Here is a 19,675-nt window from a genome sequence, read left to right as displayed (position 1 = left end):
ACTAAAAATACAAAAAAAAAAAAAAAAAAAATTAGCCAGGCATGGTGGCACATGCCTGTAATTCCAGCTACCTGGGAGGCTGAGGCACAAGAATGGCTTGAGCCTAGGAGGCAGAGGTTGCAGTGGGCCGAGATCATGCCACTGCACTTCAGCCAGGGCGACAGAGCAAGCTATCTCAAAAAAAAAAAAAAAAGGTGTCATGATGCATTGTGAGTGTGGAGATGGCCATCATGTGAAAGGGGAGACTCCACCTAATCTAGAGAATGCTAAAATTACAGAAGCAGGTGCTGGGCAGCCGTAAGTTAAAAAGAAGACAAACTGAAGCCACACATGTTGCTGTTATATTGAAAATGTGACTTAAATTCTTTCAATAAAGCTTTATAATTTTCTCTGGGGGAAAGAAAGAAAGAAACGAAAAAACAAAGCCTCTGCAAAGTCATTGGTATATCTCCATTTTGCAAATGGGGAGCTGTGAAATAAGGCTCATAGAGGCTGTGTCACTTTTCCAGCCACCAGTGGCAGAGCTGGAATTTTCATCCTAATCCGTCTAGTCCCTGAGCCTGTGGGTCCATTTGTACATGTACTGTCTTTTAGAGTCCAAGAGAACACAGACTTCTCTCTACAGGCTTTGAGCAGTAAGGAATGATGTGCTTTGTTTTGCTAATGAGGAAATGCACAAGTTCAGTATCAGTGTTGGCACAAAGATTGTAAAGACTGGACAGACTCCTTTGGGCAATATGAAATGTTCATGATGGAGACTTTTCAAGAATGTGTTCTGACCTGATGTCTCAGGTCTCTGGGCTATCCTAATAAAACACATCATTTCACTGATTAGCCAACCATGCCAGTGTATGTGAGCAAATATCTTTGATTTTTCATTAATGCCTAGGAGCTTGACTGAAAGGCCAGCTCTGTCCTCTAGAGCCCTTAAAAGGCAAGCTTTAGATGTCTGTGATACAGAATTTCAGAGGAGAAAAGGACCTTGGAGAGTATCTCATTGAGCTCCTTGACTCACTGGGGAGAAGCCTGAAACTCGATCAGGTTTAAGAGGTGTGAACAAGGTCACCTAGCTTTTGAGGGATCGTAGAAGGACTGGAATATGTTCTTCTGACTCCAGATTCTAAATCTACTGAAAACGAGTTATGAGTAGATCTTAAATGATAAAGAGAAGTGACCAGCCATGCCCTAGCTCTCAAATCCTGCCCTTGGCCAGCTACCCACCTCTTCAGGTTTCCTTAGGGAGTGATCGACGCAAAGGCAGGAACACTTTGTTACTACCGGGGGCTTTCCATGCAGACCCAGTGTCTTCATTCTGGGGAACTAGGCTGGGTGGCCCTGGAGCCTAGAACTCAGTTCTTGTCAGGAGGCCTCCTTGTCTACTCCTCCTTTCCCTCCTGGACCCAGATGATCTTCCTTCAGTGAAAAGAAGCACTTGTCCATAGTCCACTTGACTATATGAAGCAGGCAGGCTCTTGATAGCAGGAGATGGCAGAGGTGATCCCTGATCCTTGCAATCACCAAAATCGTCGGGGGAGCTGCTTGTGTGCAGGTTCTGGTCACTGACCCCACACCACAATTCCAGTTAAATGGGGTTGGGTTATGGACAAGAATCAGTATGGTAACCAGCCTGATCTCCACATAGATTTGGGAACCACTGGTCTAAAGAACACACCCCCCAGAACTTATGGAGGCAGAACTGTGGGAACCTGTCTCACCTCTAAGAGAGTTTCCCACTACAACTTGACCTGAGTCACCTCTCTTGCTGTATCAGGGAACAAAGGTTTTGGGAGAGCTCGAACCAGCTCTTCTTGTAGAGCACGTTGCATCCTGGGCCTCACCTGACTTCTCCAACCTCTGAGGAGGAAGAAGAGAGGCTTGTGCCTCTACTGTACTGTAACCCATAGCCCTTTTGAAATCACTGCCTCCCAGGACTATGACACAATCAAGTGTGCTAGAATTTGAACAATCCAACCAGAGTTCCTCCTCTCTGGGGGCTGAGCCAGTCTAGAAAGGGCATGGAGGAAACTTGCACGGTGTCCACCCCTGGGGCCCAAACATAGCCAGGGTAAAGAACAGCGAGTGCTACCCCAGAGGTAAATAGGCATGTTGATTCATGTATTGTATGGTTTAGATCCTTTGACAAGAGGTAGGAGGTCACTGCAACTGGATATAACCAAAGGTCTCTTTTTAAAGTTCCCATCTAGGAAAAATAACCAATGTTACTATTTGAGAAAGTGCCTTTGGTGAGATTTACAACACTGCCTAGCAGTGTACTCTCCAACATGATCGTCACTAGCTATGTATGGCTATTAAATGCAATTAAATAAAATTAAATATTCTGCCTCTCAGTTGCACTAGCCACACATGTTAGTGATTGGGGCCACATGTGACTAGTGGCTGTCTTTGTGGATAGGACAGACACAGAACCATTCCATCATTACAGAAAGTTCTAGGGACAGCACCAGCCTCATGTGAATATGCATACAAAACACAGAGTAAATTGATCCAGATAAAAGTTGGTCACATTAGAATTTAATGGGTTCACCGGGAGGTGGAGGTTGCAGTGAGCTGAGATTGCACCACTACACTCCAGCCTGGACAACAAAATGAGACTCCATCTCAAAAAAAAAAAAAAAAAAATTAATGGGTTTATCATTGTCTTGGATTAGATAAAAAAAATAAACATTAGGCTGGGCACAGTGGCTCACGCCTGTAATCCCAGCATTTTGGGAGGCCGAGGTGGGCAGATCACCTGGGCTCAGGAGTTTGAGACTAGTCTGGCCAATGTAGTAAAACCCTGTCAATACTGAGGAAAAAAAAAAGAGAGAGATGGGTGTGATGGTGCATGCCTGTAGTCCCAGCTACTCTGGAGGCTGAGGCAGGAGAATCACTTAAACCCAGGAGGTGGAGGTTGCAGTGAGCCAAGATCATGCCACTGCACTCCATCCTGGGCGACACAACACGACTCTGTACTCTGTCTCAAAAAAAAAAAATTTAAAATTAAATAAATAAAATTAATGGGTCCGAAGTTAGGAAAATATTCTTCCAGGGTTACCCAAGCTATTTTTTATATAAATCTGAGACAGACAGCCCAGTCTGGGGTTATAAAATCAGAGATCATATTATACTCAATCTTAACCACCGAGTCTACCACCAGGAGCAAATAGTCTTAGTAAAAGATTTCAAAGATGAATATTTAATCTCATCCACTTTTTCATCCTAGATTGTCAGATTAGACCGGACAATGGAACAGATAGTCTTTCCTGTGCCCAGCATATGTGAATTCCTAACCAAGGAGTCGAAACTGCGAATTTACTATACTACAGAGAGAGACGAACAAGGCAGCAAAATCAACGATTTCTTTCTGCGGTCTGAAGACCTCTTCAATGAAATGAATTGGCAGAAGAAACTGAGAGGTGGGTTCCAACGCATCAGCAACAACACAGAGAGACACAGTTCTGGGATTTCACAAACTTGGGCTTGATGGTGCGTTTATTTCCAAGCAGGAGCAAAGCTAGTATCATTTATGATACTTTGCACCTCTGTTCCACCAGGAACTCATAACCACTTTTGCAGCTGATCAGTGGGCTCGAGCCAAAGTATGATAACTCCCCTGAAAAGGCTTCCTGCATCAGAATTTGAGTTGATTGGATTGGAAAGCTCCATGGAAGACTTTTTGAATGCCTCTTTTGGTATCTCTATCTAGAAAATGAAAAGGGAAAAGCCCGGGCCCTTGAGCTCACAGGATGGTTCACTTGAGCAGGAAATTCACACTGCTTGCTGGCTCATTTACTAGCACACCTGCTCCAGAGACTCTGGTATTTTCCCTTTTACGGGGTAGCTTGGATTTTAGACTAAATTGTTTTATAGGCAGTGGAATCATTTGCCACATAAGATGCATCATTGCTCAGCAGCGAGTCCCATTGAGTATCCCAGCCAGTCAGGTGGAAATTACTCATCTGAAACACATTCGTAGGGCTTCCCCAGGGGGCTTCTCTGTTCTTGGTTTTCATTGGGGTTTTAATGTGATCCTTCAGTACCAGCCTTGTGCTTGGCGCTTGCTGTTGAGACCAACTTAAAAAGGATCGTGCTTCATTTCTATCTGTTCATCAGGAGCCAGATTTTTTTATTTGAAACGCTGGATTCCAGCTATAGTTGTGATGTGTTGAGCTCTTTCTGAGGGGTAGAGCTGGGGTGGAGAACAGCCGTGTTGGAATGGAGGTCAGTTTCCCAGAGCTTTCGTCTTCTCCGTGATGCTGTCAATCTGAGCAGGCACGGACCAGCGCTGTGTTTTTCTTCCCTTTTCTCCCTACCTGCCTGCATCCCTAGATTAGGCTAATGGCAGAGAAGGCGGTGCAAGAAGGTTCGCCCAAAGGTCCCATTCCCACCTCACTTCCAGCCCCGCTGTACTCTTGCTCATCTCTAAGGGGCACCTCCCTATGCAGCACTTTCAAACATTACAAAAAGTCTGGCCAGGCCAAATCCATCCCTCAGCCAGCTCCATGTCTAGTGTCTGACCGAGGGGCCAGGGGACCATTAGCAGACCAGCCTCTGTGCCCTCCACGGTGTGGACCTCAGGAGACACAGGTGCAATTCTGTCTGGTATCAGAGTGTCCTCATGGCCTCCTGTAGATTCCTCAAAGAGTCTTGCAGCTGCAGGATCCTCATGAACATGGAAACTTTTACAGAGCACCATGCTTGGGCAATAAGAGGGAAAAAGATACCCTGCCCCCAGAAAGGGAGACATAGACCCCACCCATTTCATCCTCATTTTTCTAGCTATTATGTTACATAGAAGAAAAGGTATCTGTTGCGATCTCAGCTCACTGCAACCTCCGCCTCCCGGGTTCAAGCAATTCCCCTGCCTCAGCCTCCTGAGTAGCTGAGATTACAGGAGCATGCCACCACACCTGGCTAATTTTTAGTAGAGATGGGGCTTCACCATGTTGGCCAGGGAGGGTCTCAAACTCCTGACCTTGTGAGCCACCCTCCTGGACTTCCCACAGTGCTGGGATAACAGGCGTGAGCCACTGTGCCTGGCCAGTCCTGAGTTTTTGTATCCAAACCTCCATGATAGTTAATAAGCTGTAATTTTAGCCTTATCCGCATATGTGTCTATGAAATTGGTCTATGAAATTGGTCAGACACATACACTGATACATTCATTCTCTACAAATTACTTTATGAAATGTTTATGTATAATGTATGTATTTTATAGGTTCTCCAAAAGGCTTATTTTGGAGATGACAAAAAGGTTTTCACCTTTTCTGGTGAGATGAGATATCTCCTTAGCCCTTTTTATGAGATATTGTCTCCAGCCTGGAATAGTAGGAGGGCCCTCAGCCCCAAAGAGTGGTGAATCTGAGTTCTAGTCCATTTCTGCACCCCACAGGCTCTGTGGCCCTGGGACAAATGGCTTAACTGCTCCCAGACCCTCACCTGTGAAGTGAGGGATTAAGATGACCTAATTGATGGATTGTAGCATGGTCATTATTCCAAGACTTATATTACATTGTAGCTAATACCTTCCTTATTTCAGTCATTCTTTTTTTTGAAAAACAGTTTTCATTTCAGTGAAACTTAAGCACAACTGCAGTTGTCAGCTGAAAGATTTTAATTGGCTTCAAAACTATCTGCTGGTAAGAGAGAAACTGAAAATAATAACTGAATTAACCATGATTTGCACACTTGGGGAGGGAGAAATGTACTCATCAGAAATATAATTAAAATGAAATGCATTTTCCCCTCTAAGTAGCTTATATCTCTTCTAATAAGTCTGCAGAATCCATTTTTCAGGCTCATTCATTTAGCTGTTTTACCTTTTCCTGAATGCATTGCAGAGGATCATCTCTTCTTCAGTAAATCTGCAGCTAGGACTCAGACATGTAGTGAGGTCTGTCTAAGACTGATGGGGCTTAGTATTTTCTTCTGCAAGATTAAAATATGCAATTGCTCTGCGCTTCATAAACTCTCTTCCCTGCTTTATTTACACTAGAACACACACATACTCTTCTGTGCACTCACATCCTCTCTCTCACCATCCTCCTCTGACATCCTCTCCTGAAAATCCTATCCCCAGTGAAGTGAAAACTCTGGGCTAGGAAAATGAGAAGAGACACAAAGAGGAAATCGAGGCAGAGTTGAATATGCTGACACTTTCTTGCATGGGGTTTTCCCGTGTGATTATCCCACTCATAAGTATATGTGGAGTCCAAGCCTTCCAGTAAAGGCCTGTTCCTCTAAAACAAACACAAACAAACAAAAAACTAGGAAAGAATGTTACCAAGAGATGCCCTAGGCTGTGGTTATTTAAATTGCCCTGCCAATCCAGGATCACAGCACTCCACCTTTTGCTATAATGTAGCAGGTATATTGATCCAACCAACTTTTAGCCCCTGATAAGTAGAAAACATGCTGTAAGGCAGCAGTCCCCAACTTTTATGGCAGCAGAGACTGGTTTTGTGGAAGACAATTTTTCCACAGATTGTGGGGGCGGTATGGGAAATGAGGGATGGTTTTGGGATGAAACTGTTCCACCTCAGATCATCAAGCATTAGATTTTCTTAAGGAGTGTACAGCCTACTAGATCACTCACATGTGCAGTTCACAATAGGGTTCACACTCCTGTGAGCATCTAATGCCCTTGCTGATGTGACAGAGGCAGAGCTTAGGCGGTAGTGCTTGCTTGCTGCTCACCTTCTTCTGTGCAGCCCAGTTTGTAACAGGCTATGGGCCAGAACTAGTCCACGGCCCCAGGGTTGGGGACCCCTGCTATAAGGTACAGTGAGGAATTCAACAGTGTGTAAGCTATGACTCCTCCTGTGGGCACTTACTGTCTGAAGTGGACAGACAACAACGGTATATTTTTAAGTGGCTGCAATACCAAGCTGTTTGTGACCAGAGCTGTAATCAAGCATTGATACATGGAAGTACAAGAAAGGAAGGCTTCAGAGAAAAGGTGGGATCAAGTAGCATCTAGAAAGGTCTGTAGGACTTGGATAGATGCAGCCTGAGAGACTGGGGGACGGGGAGATGTATTTGTTTCCCCTTGCTGCTATAACAAATTACCACAAAGCTTGAAGCTTACAACAGCATACATTGATTATCTTACAGTTCTGGAGGTCAGAGGTCTGAAAAGATTCTCGCTGGCCTAACACCAAGATGTTGATAGGGCGGTGTTCCTTCTGAAGGCCATATCCTTTTCCAGCTGCTAGAGGCTACCTGTGGCTCCCGGCCCCTCCCTCCACCTTCAAAGCAGCATTGTCCAGTAGAGCATTTCTCACGCTGTGCCACTGTGGCTCTGACCCTCCTGTTCCCTCACTCTCTCACCTATATGGATGCTTGTGACCACACTGGACCTACCCAGATAATCCAAGACAACCTCCCCACCTCACATCCTTAACCTAATCATACCTGCAAAGCCCATTTTGCCAGGTAAGGTAGCACATTCACAAGTTCTAATGATTCACATGTCAACATGTTTGAGGGGGGCATATTATTTTGCCTGCCACAGAAAGTAGATTAGTTGCTTTTTATTGTTGTATAACAAATTGCCCCAACATGTTGTGACTTAAAACAATAAATGTTTATTTTCTTACAGTTTCTTGGGGTCAGGAACTTGGGAGTGGCTCCTCTGGATGGTTCTGGCTCAGGTCTTTCATTAGGTTGTCGCCAGGATATCAGCCAAGGCTGCCATCATTTGAAGGCGTAAGTGGACCTACAGGGTCCGCTCCTTGGTGCTCTTACATGGCTGTCAGCAGGAGGCCTCAGTTCCCCTCCACATGGACCTCTCCATAGGTCTGTTTCAGCATCCTCGTGACGTGGCAGATGATTTCCTCAGAGCAAATTATTGATGAGAGAGAGGGAGAGAGAGAGGAAGAGGAGGAGGAAGCCGCAGTGTTTATTAATATCACCTAGTCTCAGAAGGCGTGAACCAACAGTTTCAGCCTACTCTTATTTATTAGTAGCAAGTTGTTAAGTCCAGCCCATACTCAAGTGGAAAGGACATTAAGGTGTACCACTTGGAGGGAAGAGGATCAAATAATTCATGAACATATTTTTTAATTGACACAAAGGGAGTGTGCAGAGGCTGGAGAGGACGGGCTGTGTTCGGGAACCATCACTAGATTGGGATACAAAGGCAGAGTATATGGGGAAGGGGAGTGGGAGAAGTGTCTGGAAAGGTAGACAGGGACATAATTCCGTGTGCCACAGGAAATAAAAGACATTGCATGTCAAGATTGGTCTCTAAGCATCTTCTTGCACCTGGATAAATAACTAATTGATTTGAAGTACTGAATGTTTGTCCAGGTTGAAAACAACACTACAACTTAAGTAGAATGTTAGCTTTGTAAAAATAAGGTTTGTTTTATGAGCTATATGCCATAGTTGAAGACCATTTATTACAATCATATTAGCATATCCTGCAGTGCACGCACTCACATTTGATACTGAGCACTCCCTCTGAAGCGAATGCTGGCTTACACAGACCATCATTGAGCTTTACCAGATCCATTTTTCCCCCCAACTTCGTTTTATGAGCTTTTTATACACACACTAGTGTGGAGAGGATATTTCAGATTCCCATGTATCCATCACTCAGCTTCAGCAATTATCAACTCTTTGCCATTCATCTCTTCTGTCCTCTTCTGGAGTTTACATATCCAGATCAGAAATGGGCTTCAGTCCCAGAAGAAACACAATAGCTGTTGTTTCCAGAGCAGATAAATGTCTCAGCTTAAATTTACTTCAGCAATCAACTTCCCAAAACAACTACATTGCTACCTAGTGGTTGACTGGGTCCTGGCTGGCTACTCCATTGAATTGTCACATCGGTCATTTATTTTTATCCCTGTCGCTGAACCCAGAGGATCACTAACCTGGGTAACAAGATCTCCACTGCTTCTGCCCTGTGCTGAGCCTCAGTTTCTCTCGTTTAAACAATGAGGGATTTTAAACTAGATGATTGCTCATGGCTCTAAAACTCTACAGTTTGGAAACACTGCCTGTTACCAAGTGCAAACATGATATGGGCGATTAATAAATTACCCAGGGCTCTATTTAATTGCACCATAATTTTATTTTGGTTGGAAGCTCCCAAAGGCTTGGCTGCTGCTACAAGCATTATTATAGGGCCATTGGATTTGTCATTGGCTGCTGTCCCAAAGTTACATGATGACTTCATTGGGAAAAAGAAATATACGATAGAGATCCATTCTCACGTACTCCATGCTTTTCTCTGGAGGGGGGTGATATGGAATGAGACTGTGTTTTGGAAACTTCGCCTCTGACATGGACACTGAAATTATGCCTACCATGTCTATTTTGGAGCGTCATCCTAAGTGTAAAGCACCATTGAAAAAGAGTTCAGGGAAAAAGGCACCCCTGTAACCAAGTGTTTTGTTGTTCTAAGACTGAGAATGCCCGGCCAGCATGGGATAACCTGTGGGCAACGGTGGATTAAGGTGGCAGCAATGTCCGAAGTGGCTCTGTCTCTTGCCCTTTTGTGATGGCTTTGCTGCCACGTTCTTTCTCTGCCATAGCCCTGGAGATGGGAACTCTGCTGCTGACCACCAGGTCAGCAACTTGTACCCCTCGCTTCCCTGTCCTCAAGAATGATCATCCAACTTCAGGGAAATGGCAGATGACTCAATGCCAGGAAAGGAATCATTGCCTTGCTCTTAGGCACTGGCGTGTTAGCGGAGCGTGTTGAGCCAGAGAGGAATGTGGAAATGGTACCAGCCCTAGTCTGGGGCCCAGCTGGGCGGACTCTGAATGCTGTATCTCCCTCGCCCTTCCCCAGTGCCCTGCACTTCTAAAAAGCTAATTGAATTCTTGGGTCTCTCCAGGCATCTCGTCTGGTCCCGGAGCCCTAAGGGGAACCAAGAACTCAATGTGTGAACTCTGGATAACCCCCAGATTCCGTAACTGATGGCTGTGACTGGGGTATACAGGGTTTATAGATGCTCCAACTTTTCTCTTTTCCCTCTCTCCTTACTCCACCCCCAATACATCTTCTGTTCCAGTAAGTACTCCACACAAAAATAAACCAATCTGATGTCATTATGTACCAAGTTCAAAACAAACGATCATTTTTACTGTTGTGGTAAAAACCGGGAACAAAAGTGGACTTGTGGGGCAGAGCGGGTGGAAGGGCCACATTGCATTCCTGGCGTTCCCGCTCGGGGTCTCCAACCTCACATGGCTTTGCCTTTGTCTCTGCAGCCCAGCCCGTGTTGTACTGGTGTGCCCGCAACATGTCTTTCTGGAGCAGCATTTCGTTTAACCTGGCCGTCCTGATGAACCTGCTCGTGGCATTTTTCTACCCATTTAAGGGAGTCCGAGGAGGTACCCATATCTTTAATTTCAAAAAATCTATTAGAAGCAGCAGGAAGGCTATGACTTGCATCTCGATTGTGGTTCCTGGATGTATTGGTGCAATATGGGGGATCCCAGTTATCCACGTTCAGACAAGAGGAGATTGTAGCTGTTACCACAGATTTAGTTTTAAATCTAAATTAAAATAATTTAACTTTTTTATCCATTTATTTTTAACCAGGAAAGAAAGAGAAGCAGCTAGATACTATTAAACCTGTGAGAAAGTCTCTTAATAGGCCCCTTGTTTTATGTATGAGGAAACTGTGTCTCAGAGCAGTTAAGCGATCAGGCCAAAGTCACGTAGCTAACGAATGGCAGAGCTAACTCTAAAACATAGATGTCTTGATGCTCAGTCCAGTATATGTATTCCCACACCGCACTTCTGGAATTGATTTCAGACTAAAGAATTTGTAAGAAATCTCTGGAATTTTTTTTTTTTTTTCTTTTTGCCAGGGGAGGCAGGACTTGAATGACTGCAGACTGTACAGTGTTTAGTCTATTAAGAGCTACCTGCCATTATTCACATAACAAAACATGATGATTATGGTCTTTCTGGATTCCCCCCAGCCCATCTCCTTCCAGGCTACACATTTTGCTGAGAAAAGGCAGACAATTCGGAGGGAGGCATTTTGCTATTTGGGGCCCCTCAACACATTAATGGCATCCTAGAAGCATCCTCACTTGTGGGGTTCCAGTGGCAGGCATTCAAAGCTCCCCTTCTGTGATACATTCACGGCCCCTTTTCTGACATCCACAACGGCCACCTGGGAGGTCCACCTCCCAGCTAAATTTTTCATCAGAGCTTTTTGATAGATCACCTCACATACGCATATAACAACCTGCCAGGAACCACCTTGTGTGAAACATAATGGGATAAAGAGCCCAAACATAAGACACAAAAACCACACAGGAGTAAGTTTTAGGCTCCACTCTTTAGCTTAATCATACAGACATCAACTGACCAGACGTGTGTGGGTGATAAGTCAGTTTAAAGACCAATCTGAAAGCAATGACATGTTATGTAATGCTTATATGCCTAAGTTACCCTTTTGAGAAGTTAGCTTTTCTGTTTGACCTTAAGTTACATGGAAGGCACCATTTGAATCCTCCCCACCACCCAAAAGTACAATCTAAACACAAGTCCAGGGGGGATTTTTTTTTTTAATGTCATGTCAGGAAGCATGAATGCCCATGTCGGTGTCTAAAACATTTGACTAGAACCCAGGGCTGCAAGGTTTTCTCCTTGGGGATGTCCACCTTAACCCAGCAGCCAGTCAGCAGAGGTATGTGTGGCAGAGGGCTAGTGAGGAGCTCAGCCAGCTGTGGCAGAGGAGGCCCAGGTCTCCTTTCACCTCAGGGAAGTTGTCATGCTCCTCACAGCAGATTATTCAACCCTTACCTTGTCTGTGTTTTCGTTTACTCTCCATTGCCTTAAAAGTATTTCAAACAGATTTTATTATTCACCACATCCATTTTCTTCACCGGTCATTTGTGGCAGCATTCAGACCCGTTTTGGGGACACAGAGTTGACAGCCCCCCTCCCCCCCTTCAGTGACAAGCCTCCTGCCGTGGCATTCTTAGACTTAGGAAGTCCAGAGACTTAAGTTCCCTGCCTGACTCCTGCCGCCCACTTGCCAAGCCACTCTGGGCAAGCCACTTCAGCAAGTCCTTGTCATCCTCTGTGTGAAGAGATGCTTACATTAAGCCCATGGTTGGAAAATTTTCATATGGCTTCAGAAAGTCCTGAAGAACCCAGGGAAAAACAGTTGCCAAACTAGTCAAGATCTCCAGAGCATGTGTTTCTTGCCCATCCAAGCTTGAGATCCCCTGGATGGCATGACTATTGAGGGTCCTTCCAGCTCTAAAATGGGGCATTCTGAATGAGCCATCAACTCAGGCTGGTCTGCAGGAGGCAAGGATGCCTGGTTTGGAATCATGGGCTTTAGAACTTCATGCTGATGGACTAAACAAAAAGCAAAAGCAAAAATCAGAGTTCCTAGGAGATTTGACCTGAGGCTGATCTGACCCAAGGAAGCCTTTGCCATTGTCTAGTGGCTGATACTGCCTTAAGTGCATCAATTCACTCTCAGAGGGATTCTTTTTTCCTTTTGTGAGATGCATTGAGGGCATTTTCTATACTCACTGCTAACCATCCTCAGGAAAAGGGTTATATTAACCCTGCCTAGAAACAAGATCTGGTTTGTTGACCTGAAAGTATTTCTTTGAGCTAATATGTGTTAGAATTTGTTGCATCCTAAAGACAAGATTTCATAATGTCCCTCTTGAATGTGTATTACAGCCATATCATGTATGCTGATTTTGTGTGGTTCTGTGGCTTACAAGGTTTGTGACTGCCAAGAACCAGTGGCCTTAAAAGCTCCTTTTCAAAACTATCACCGCCCCCACACCTTTGTTTTAGAACTGACAAGTTACAGTCTTTCAAAAGCATGCAACTCAGGCAGCTTCAGATTGCTTACTGAATTTGTGAGCATGCCATGATGGCTAAAGCAAATGTAGTACTACTTTTTAAATGTTTTTATTATTGAAATTGTCAAATATACACACAACTAGAAAGAACAGTATAATGAGCTACCATGTACCTATCAGCCAACTTTAACAATTTGGCCTATCTTGTTTCATCTATCCCTGTACTATATTTTCTGAAACATTTTAAAGAAGTCTAGACATCTTGGATTTTTTGTCCATAAATATTTCAGTGTATATCTCTAACTTATAAGGACATTTTAAAATATGTATAATCACCATGCCATTATCATATCTAACAAAACTAACAGCAAATCCTGTAATAGCCTGTCCAAATTCAGATTTCTCCAACTGTCTCAAAGATGTCTTTCTAGAGTTGGTTTTTTGGAATCTAGCACTGTGTTTTTTAACACTGCTGTTATAGTGAGGAGACAGCATTTTTACATTGGCCTCTTCAGGATTTGGGACATACCTTGTACTGGTCACATTGATGATACTGAGATCATCTTAAGAGTCCATTTAAAATGGCATTAAGCACTTCAGAAAATGATAGGTAAGCCACAGACTGGAAGAAAATAGTTGCAAAATATATATCTGATAAAAAGCTTATATCCAGAATATGTAAAGAACTCTTACAACTCAATAATAAAAAGGCTATTCAGTTAAAACAGTGGGCAAAACATTTGATCAGACACTTCACAGAAGATATATGAATGGCCAGTAAGCACATGAAATGATGCTCAGCATCACTAGTTATCAGGGGAATGTAAATTAAAATCACAACACCATTCCACTGCAAACCTACTAGAATGACCAAATGAAAAAGATGGGCACTACCAAGTGTTGGTGATGCTGTGGATCAGATGGAACTGTCATATACTGCTGGTGGGAAGGCAATGTGATACATTCACCTTGGAAAACAGTTTGGTATTGTCTTTTAAAGTTAAACATATATGTAGGATCCAACATTCTACTTCTTTATGTTTGTTCAAGAGAAATGAAACTATGTCCACTCCAAGAATTGTACGTGAATGTTTCTAGTAGCATTATTTGTAATCACTCCAAACTAGAAACTCATTGACTGTTAACTGGACAAATAAATTGTAATATATCCATACTATAATATACTCAGCAATAGAAAGTACAAAGTATCAGTACAAACATGGTAACCTGGAAGCATCTTAAAAACTTGCTAGGTGAAAGAAGTCAAGCACAAAAGACTACCTGATAGGATTATTTTCCCATTTTTATGAAATTCTAGAAAGTGCAAAGCCATAGGGACTGATATCAGATCAGTGGTAACTGGGGGTAGGGATGGGGCAAGGCATCACCTGCAAAGAGGCACAAGGAGACTTTTAAAGTGATAAACATGTTCTGTATCTTGATTGTGGTGACAGTTACATGTGGTGGTTTCATGACTATATGAACTGCCAAGATTCACCAAATTTTACCCTTAAAATGCATGGATTTTTTAAAATATTGTTTAAGGACCATCGACTTCAGAGGCAAATGGTCTGCAGCCATTTGCTGCATCACTTTGGGCAAGAAATGTCACCTGAGACTCAGTTTCCTTTAGAGTAGACTGGGGACAATAGGCTAAATAAATGGTCATCAACGTCAAGGGCTTGACAAGATTGTCTAACAATTGTTAAATGCTTGGAAAGCAGCACATGTGCCTCAATGTGCACTTCTTGAATTTCCGAGAAACCTCTGCCTCTTTGTCCCCATTCCCCATCAGCTTTGCCTTTTGAAGGATTTCAAAAGGGAAGAGGTAAGTGGCTGGGCAGAGGAAACAGTTGTTAAAGTGAGGCTGAATCCCGGCAGGCGTGGACTCAATGAACTAGGGCAGCCAGCAGCTGCTGGAAGAGCTGTACCCTGCAGAGGTGTCTCCTCCCCAATGGTGCCACAATCCCAGCATCTCTGAAGAAGTGAAGCTCCTTTATATAAGTGGCCTTAATCATGTAGTGCTGCTTGTTTACATCTGAAGGAGACTCAAAATGTGACAGCATTTGAAATAGGGGTGTTTTTTTTTTAATGAGTGTTTTACAGAACTATATTTTTAGCCGTGTTGGCTCATGTTATATAACCAAGCCGTCTCGTGGGACACTCTAAATAGAACTTGCAGTAGCAAGAGATGACAAAAATTGGTATAAGCTCTTTGACTGCAGGGATAATCTAATTGTAGGATGATGCTCATGACACGGAAGTTGCCTTTCTCCTTCCCTTGGAGAAATCTGATTCAGGCAGGGGACCTGCATTTTTCCTTTGCATACTTTTAATAGAAATTAAGTTTAGGCTTCCACGTCGCCTTCTCTGAGTGAAGTGTGACACATGCATGAGTTTTATTTCTCGAACAAGCTTTTCGTGAGTGCCTGCCAGGCACCAGGTACTTCCCTTGGGGAATGTGCAATCGGGTGAGAGAGAGACAAGTAAACTGACCATTAGGAAATAGTGTCCTGTAGGGATGACTGGAAGCAGGGAATATGGAGGAGGAGGGAACTCCTGACATGTTTTTGTGGGGAGGAAGGGGATTGGGGCAGGCTTCCTGGAAGAAGTGATGTCAAAGCTAAGACCTGAGATGAACGAGAAGGGAAGAACTTCCCAGCAGAAGGAGCGTGTGTGAAGGCTTGGAGGTCAGAAAATGCTGATGGGGCTGGTGATGGATGGGGCAGAGAATTTGAGGTGAGAGTTAGGACTCGTAAGCCAAAAAAGTTATTGAAGAATCTGTAATGGTGCATGTTTTAGGTGTGTCCCCTGTACTCAGTGAATGCACAGATTTGTGAGAGAACCCTGTTTTGTCCTTGCAGGAACCCTGGAGCCCCACTGGTCGGGCCTCCTGTGGACAGCCATGCTCATCTCTCTGGCCATCGTCATTGCCCTCCCAAAGCCCCATGGCATCCGGGCCTTAATTGCCTCCACAATTCTACGATTGATATTTTCAGTCGGGTTACAACCCACCTTGTTTCTTCTGGGCGCTTTCAATGTAAGTGTGAATACCTTCCTTGCCACTGTTTTTTGTTTGCAGATTAATAGGAATGCCTTGCATTCTGGTTCCTAGAATCCTGGCCTGTGCTTTCAGTCCAGAAAAATATTATTTGGGGCAACTGTTAAAATAGCAGAAGCAAGGGATCGCTGCAGGTGGACGTCTCCCCCTTGGGCTCCTCATGGTGCAGTGAGCCTTGTAACGTATCCCTTGGACATCAGCATTCTCACTGTTAGGGACTATCCCTGTCAGGAGATAGGCAGAAAAAGTGGTAGCGCTTTGAGATTTAAGTTAGTTTTGCCAATCTGGTTAAAGGTTTGTTGGGACGGGAGATTTTAGACAGTAAGTAAAATGATCAAATATTAACACAGCACCCACTTCTGGAAAGGGCCACATAGAAAAGAGGGGAGAGGTAAGAGGGCCTGGCCAAATACAAATACGGGGCAGGTAGAGAGGGAAGAGGAGAAGCAGAGACAGTTGTTTAAAAGTCAGTGGTGACATTTAGAAATGCTGTTTCACTACCATTGAAAGATAGAAGCCAATTTCATCTCTGGGAGAATTCTTAGGACAAACTGATATAAAACCATACATTGGAGAGATTTCCTGGTGAAGGGAAGGAGAAAATTTGGACATGTGAGGCACTGGAGGATCTAAAAATGCCTTCCAGGGGTTTCTGCCCTGAGCATATAAGGAAGCTGAGATCCCATGCAAAACTGGAAGTGATATTGCAAAATAATAGAGTAATTCAGTGCAACAGCAAATGTCCCAAAGGGAGCATTCATATGGCACAGGCAGCAAGGACTTTAGAGGAGAAGAGGCCATGTCAAGCTGAAGAGCTTATAACAGGGAGGAAGCAGGATGGAAGTTAGGGCTTAAGGAATGGAGGGCCAGGCTCAGTGGCTCACATCTGTAATCCCCGTACTTTGGGAGGCCAGGTGAGCGGATCACTTGAGGTCAGGAATTTGAGACCAGCCTGGCCGACATGGCAGAACCCTATCTCTACTAAAAATACAAAAATTAGCTGGGTTTGGTAGCATGCACCTATAATCCTAGCTACTCAGGAGACTGAGGCAGGAGAATCACTTGAACCTGAGAGGTGGAGGTTGCAGTGAGCCGAGATTGTGCCACTGTACTCCAGCCTGGGTGACAAACGGAGACTCCATCTCAAAAATAAATAAATGAACAAATAAATAAATAATAATTAAAAATTAAAAAAAAGGAATGGAGAGGATCTGGCTATGAAGCAGGGATTGAGAAGAGTGTTTTGGTTTTGTGGGCCCCGTAGGCCAGAGCAGAACAATGGGAAAGCCCTGGATGTTATCAAGAGACAATAAAGAGTTTCACCTCATTCGTGGTCGGTAGTGATCAGTAGGAAATGATCCTGTATGAGTCACTTGCAGCACTGAATTTTAGGATAAAGCAACTGGACTTCATCCCCCAGGTCAGCATTCCCAGAGCATATTCCACGTTGATAAATATGAGGTGAAGAAAGGGTCCCGTGATTGAATCCACATGAAAAATGCTGGGGTAAACACATCATGAAGGGTTTCGTTACTGCAGGCTTCCTCACAGACTTTACTGTACTAATATGGATTAGGAACCTCCAAGGAAAACAGTGTATTTCTGTTTCCCAAACTTGTTTTCCTGCAGTTTTTTGTAAGTATCCCTTGAGATTAGTGTCGTATAGAATATATGTTGGAAACTCTGTTCCCGGTAGTGGAAAGTGCCTGTGGTGTTTTTGAGCCAAGAAATGGTCCATACAAAGAAGTGTTCTGGAGAAAATGCATTCGGTATGGCATGTGATGTGGATTCATTGGGAGGGACTAGAGGCAAAGAGGCTTTTTAGGGGCTGTAGCGGCGCTTTGATTGGGTTTGACAAGCCTGAGTCTTGAACATAGTGTACAAGAAAGAAGGAAGGTATGGATGTCAGAAATGGGAAGGAAATAGGCTGGGCACCGTGGCTCAAACCTTTGTAATCCCAGCACTTTGGGAGGCCAAGGTGGGCAAATTGCCTGAGGCCAGGAGTTCAAGACCAGCCTGGCCAGTATGCATGTGAAACCCCTCTCTACTAAACAAAATACAAAAATTTAGCCTGGCATGGTAATACATGCTCGTAATCCCAGCTACTCGGGAGGCTGAGGCATGGGAATCTCTTGATCCTGGGAGGCGGAGGTTGCAGTGAGCTGAGATGGTGCCACTGCACTCCAGCCTGGGTGATAGAATGAGACTGACAAAAAAAAAAGAAAAGAAGAAAAAAAGAAAGAAAAAGAAAGAGAGAGGAAGGAAATAGTAATACATGGTGGACACAGTGTCAGAGCCTTACCCCACCCAGAAAGCAATGTGCTTGTATTAGTTCATTCTCACATTGCTATAAAATGCCTGAGACTGGGTAATTTATAAGAAAAGAAGTTTAATTGGCTTGAGGTTTTGCAGCTGTACAGGAAGCATGGCAGCATCTGCTTCTGGGGAGGCCTCAGGGAACTTTCACTCTTGGTGGAGTAAAAGCAGCAAAGTTGGAGCTGGAACAGGAGGGAAGTGGATGGGGAGGCGCTACACACTTTTAAACAACCAGCTCTCTATCACTATAGTGTATCCAGGACAAGTGGCGCTAAACTATGTATGATCCAGTCACCTCCCACCAGGCCCCACCTCTAACACTGGAGAGTACAATTTAACAGATTTGGTGGGGACACAGAACCAAACCATATTGCCACTCTGGGTCCCTTTTTCAGACAAAGAGGGTATCACTGTCTTGATTGGGTAACGAAGGAGGCGAATATGGCTCCAAATTGTCAGTCACAAATGATTGCAAGAAGAATACTGTAGCCATCTAAAATGAAGTCATGCCAAGATCTAGTTTTCAGGGTGAAAATACATTTAAATTGTTGAACTACTGGGCTTCAGGTGGAAAGACAGGCTGTTAAACATTAGCTGGGGCATTTGGAAATACATGACCAGAACTACATATCGGTGTGGGGAGGGGAATGTAAGGATTGCCTACAGCGAGAGGAAACCATTTAAGAAGGAAATACAAAAGAATTACATAAACAACTAGGCAGAAAAAATGTTCAGTACCTCAGAGGCTGTCTTCTATGGACTGCCTAGTTCTTTTTTTCTTTGGCCTTCTGTGATAATCATTCCACAGTTATCACTTCTTTAACACAAATCAGGTTGGGGAAAGACTCAGCTGAGAATTAATTACCATTTACAACAACATGAGCTGGAGTGGGGGGCAAACAGCTATAATAAATAATTATTTAGAGTGAATTTTATTTTACATATTTTTTTGAGACGGAGTCTCGGTCTGTCACCCAGGCTGGAGTACAGTGGCGTGATCTGGGCTCACTGCAACCTCCGCCTCTTGGGTTCAAGCAATTCTCCTCCCTCAGCCTCCTAAGTAGCTGGGACTACAGGCACGTGCCCCCATGCCTGGCTAATTTTTTGTATTTTAGTAGAGATGAGGTTTCACCGTGTTGCCTAGGCTGGTCGCGAACTTCTGAGCTCAGGCAATCCACCCTCCTCGGCCTTCCAAAGTGCTGGGATTATAGGCGTGAGCTACCACACCGGGCTTAGAGTGAATTTTAAAAGAGAGAAGCACCCACATGGAATGTATGGGAGAGGGAAAGTAGCTGTGGACAGAGACAGAGAAAGAACATTGGAGTTCTGAGAGCTGGAGGAGAAGGCAGGGTCCTGAAGCCCAGCTGGGAGAGTGGTAAGCAGGGTGCGGTGGGAGCCTGGTCACGCTGCAGGGAGCTGGGAAAGATGCTAAGAGCAGACAGGAAGACTGCTGGGTGCGCAGAATCCTTGAGACTTCACATGAGCTGCCTCTGT

General features: G+C 44.2%; 1 protein-coding gene across 1 annotated transcript in view; it reads left to right on the top strand.

Annotated features, from left to right (window-relative positions):
- ITPR1 (inositol 1,4,5-trisphosphate receptor, type 1) overlaps window positions 1-19,675 on the top strand; it is a 354,179-nt gene that overhangs the window by 291,620 nt on the left and 42,884 nt on the right. The window contains exons 51-53 of the mRNA XM_011965454.1: window positions 3,224-3,416; window positions 10,225-10,347; window positions 15,669-15,844. Coding sequence (XP_011820844.1) covers window positions 3,224-3,416; window positions 10,225-10,347; window positions 15,669-15,844 — 492 coding nt within the window. The remainder of the gene's footprint in view (window positions 1-3,223; window positions 3,417-10,224; window positions 10,348-15,668; window positions 15,845-19,675) is intronic.

This window comes from Mandrillus leucophaeus, unplaced genomic scaffold (genome assembly GCF_000951045.1).
Source record: "Mandrillus leucophaeus isolate KB7577 unplaced genomic scaffold, Mleu.le_1.0 Scaffold727, whole genome shotgun sequence".
NCBI lineage: Eukaryota > Metazoa > Chordata > Mammalia > Primates > Cercopithecidae > Mandrillus > Mandrillus leucophaeus.
Note: the sequence above shows the minus strand (reverse complement) of the source record. Positions and strands in the feature narration are given on the sequence as shown.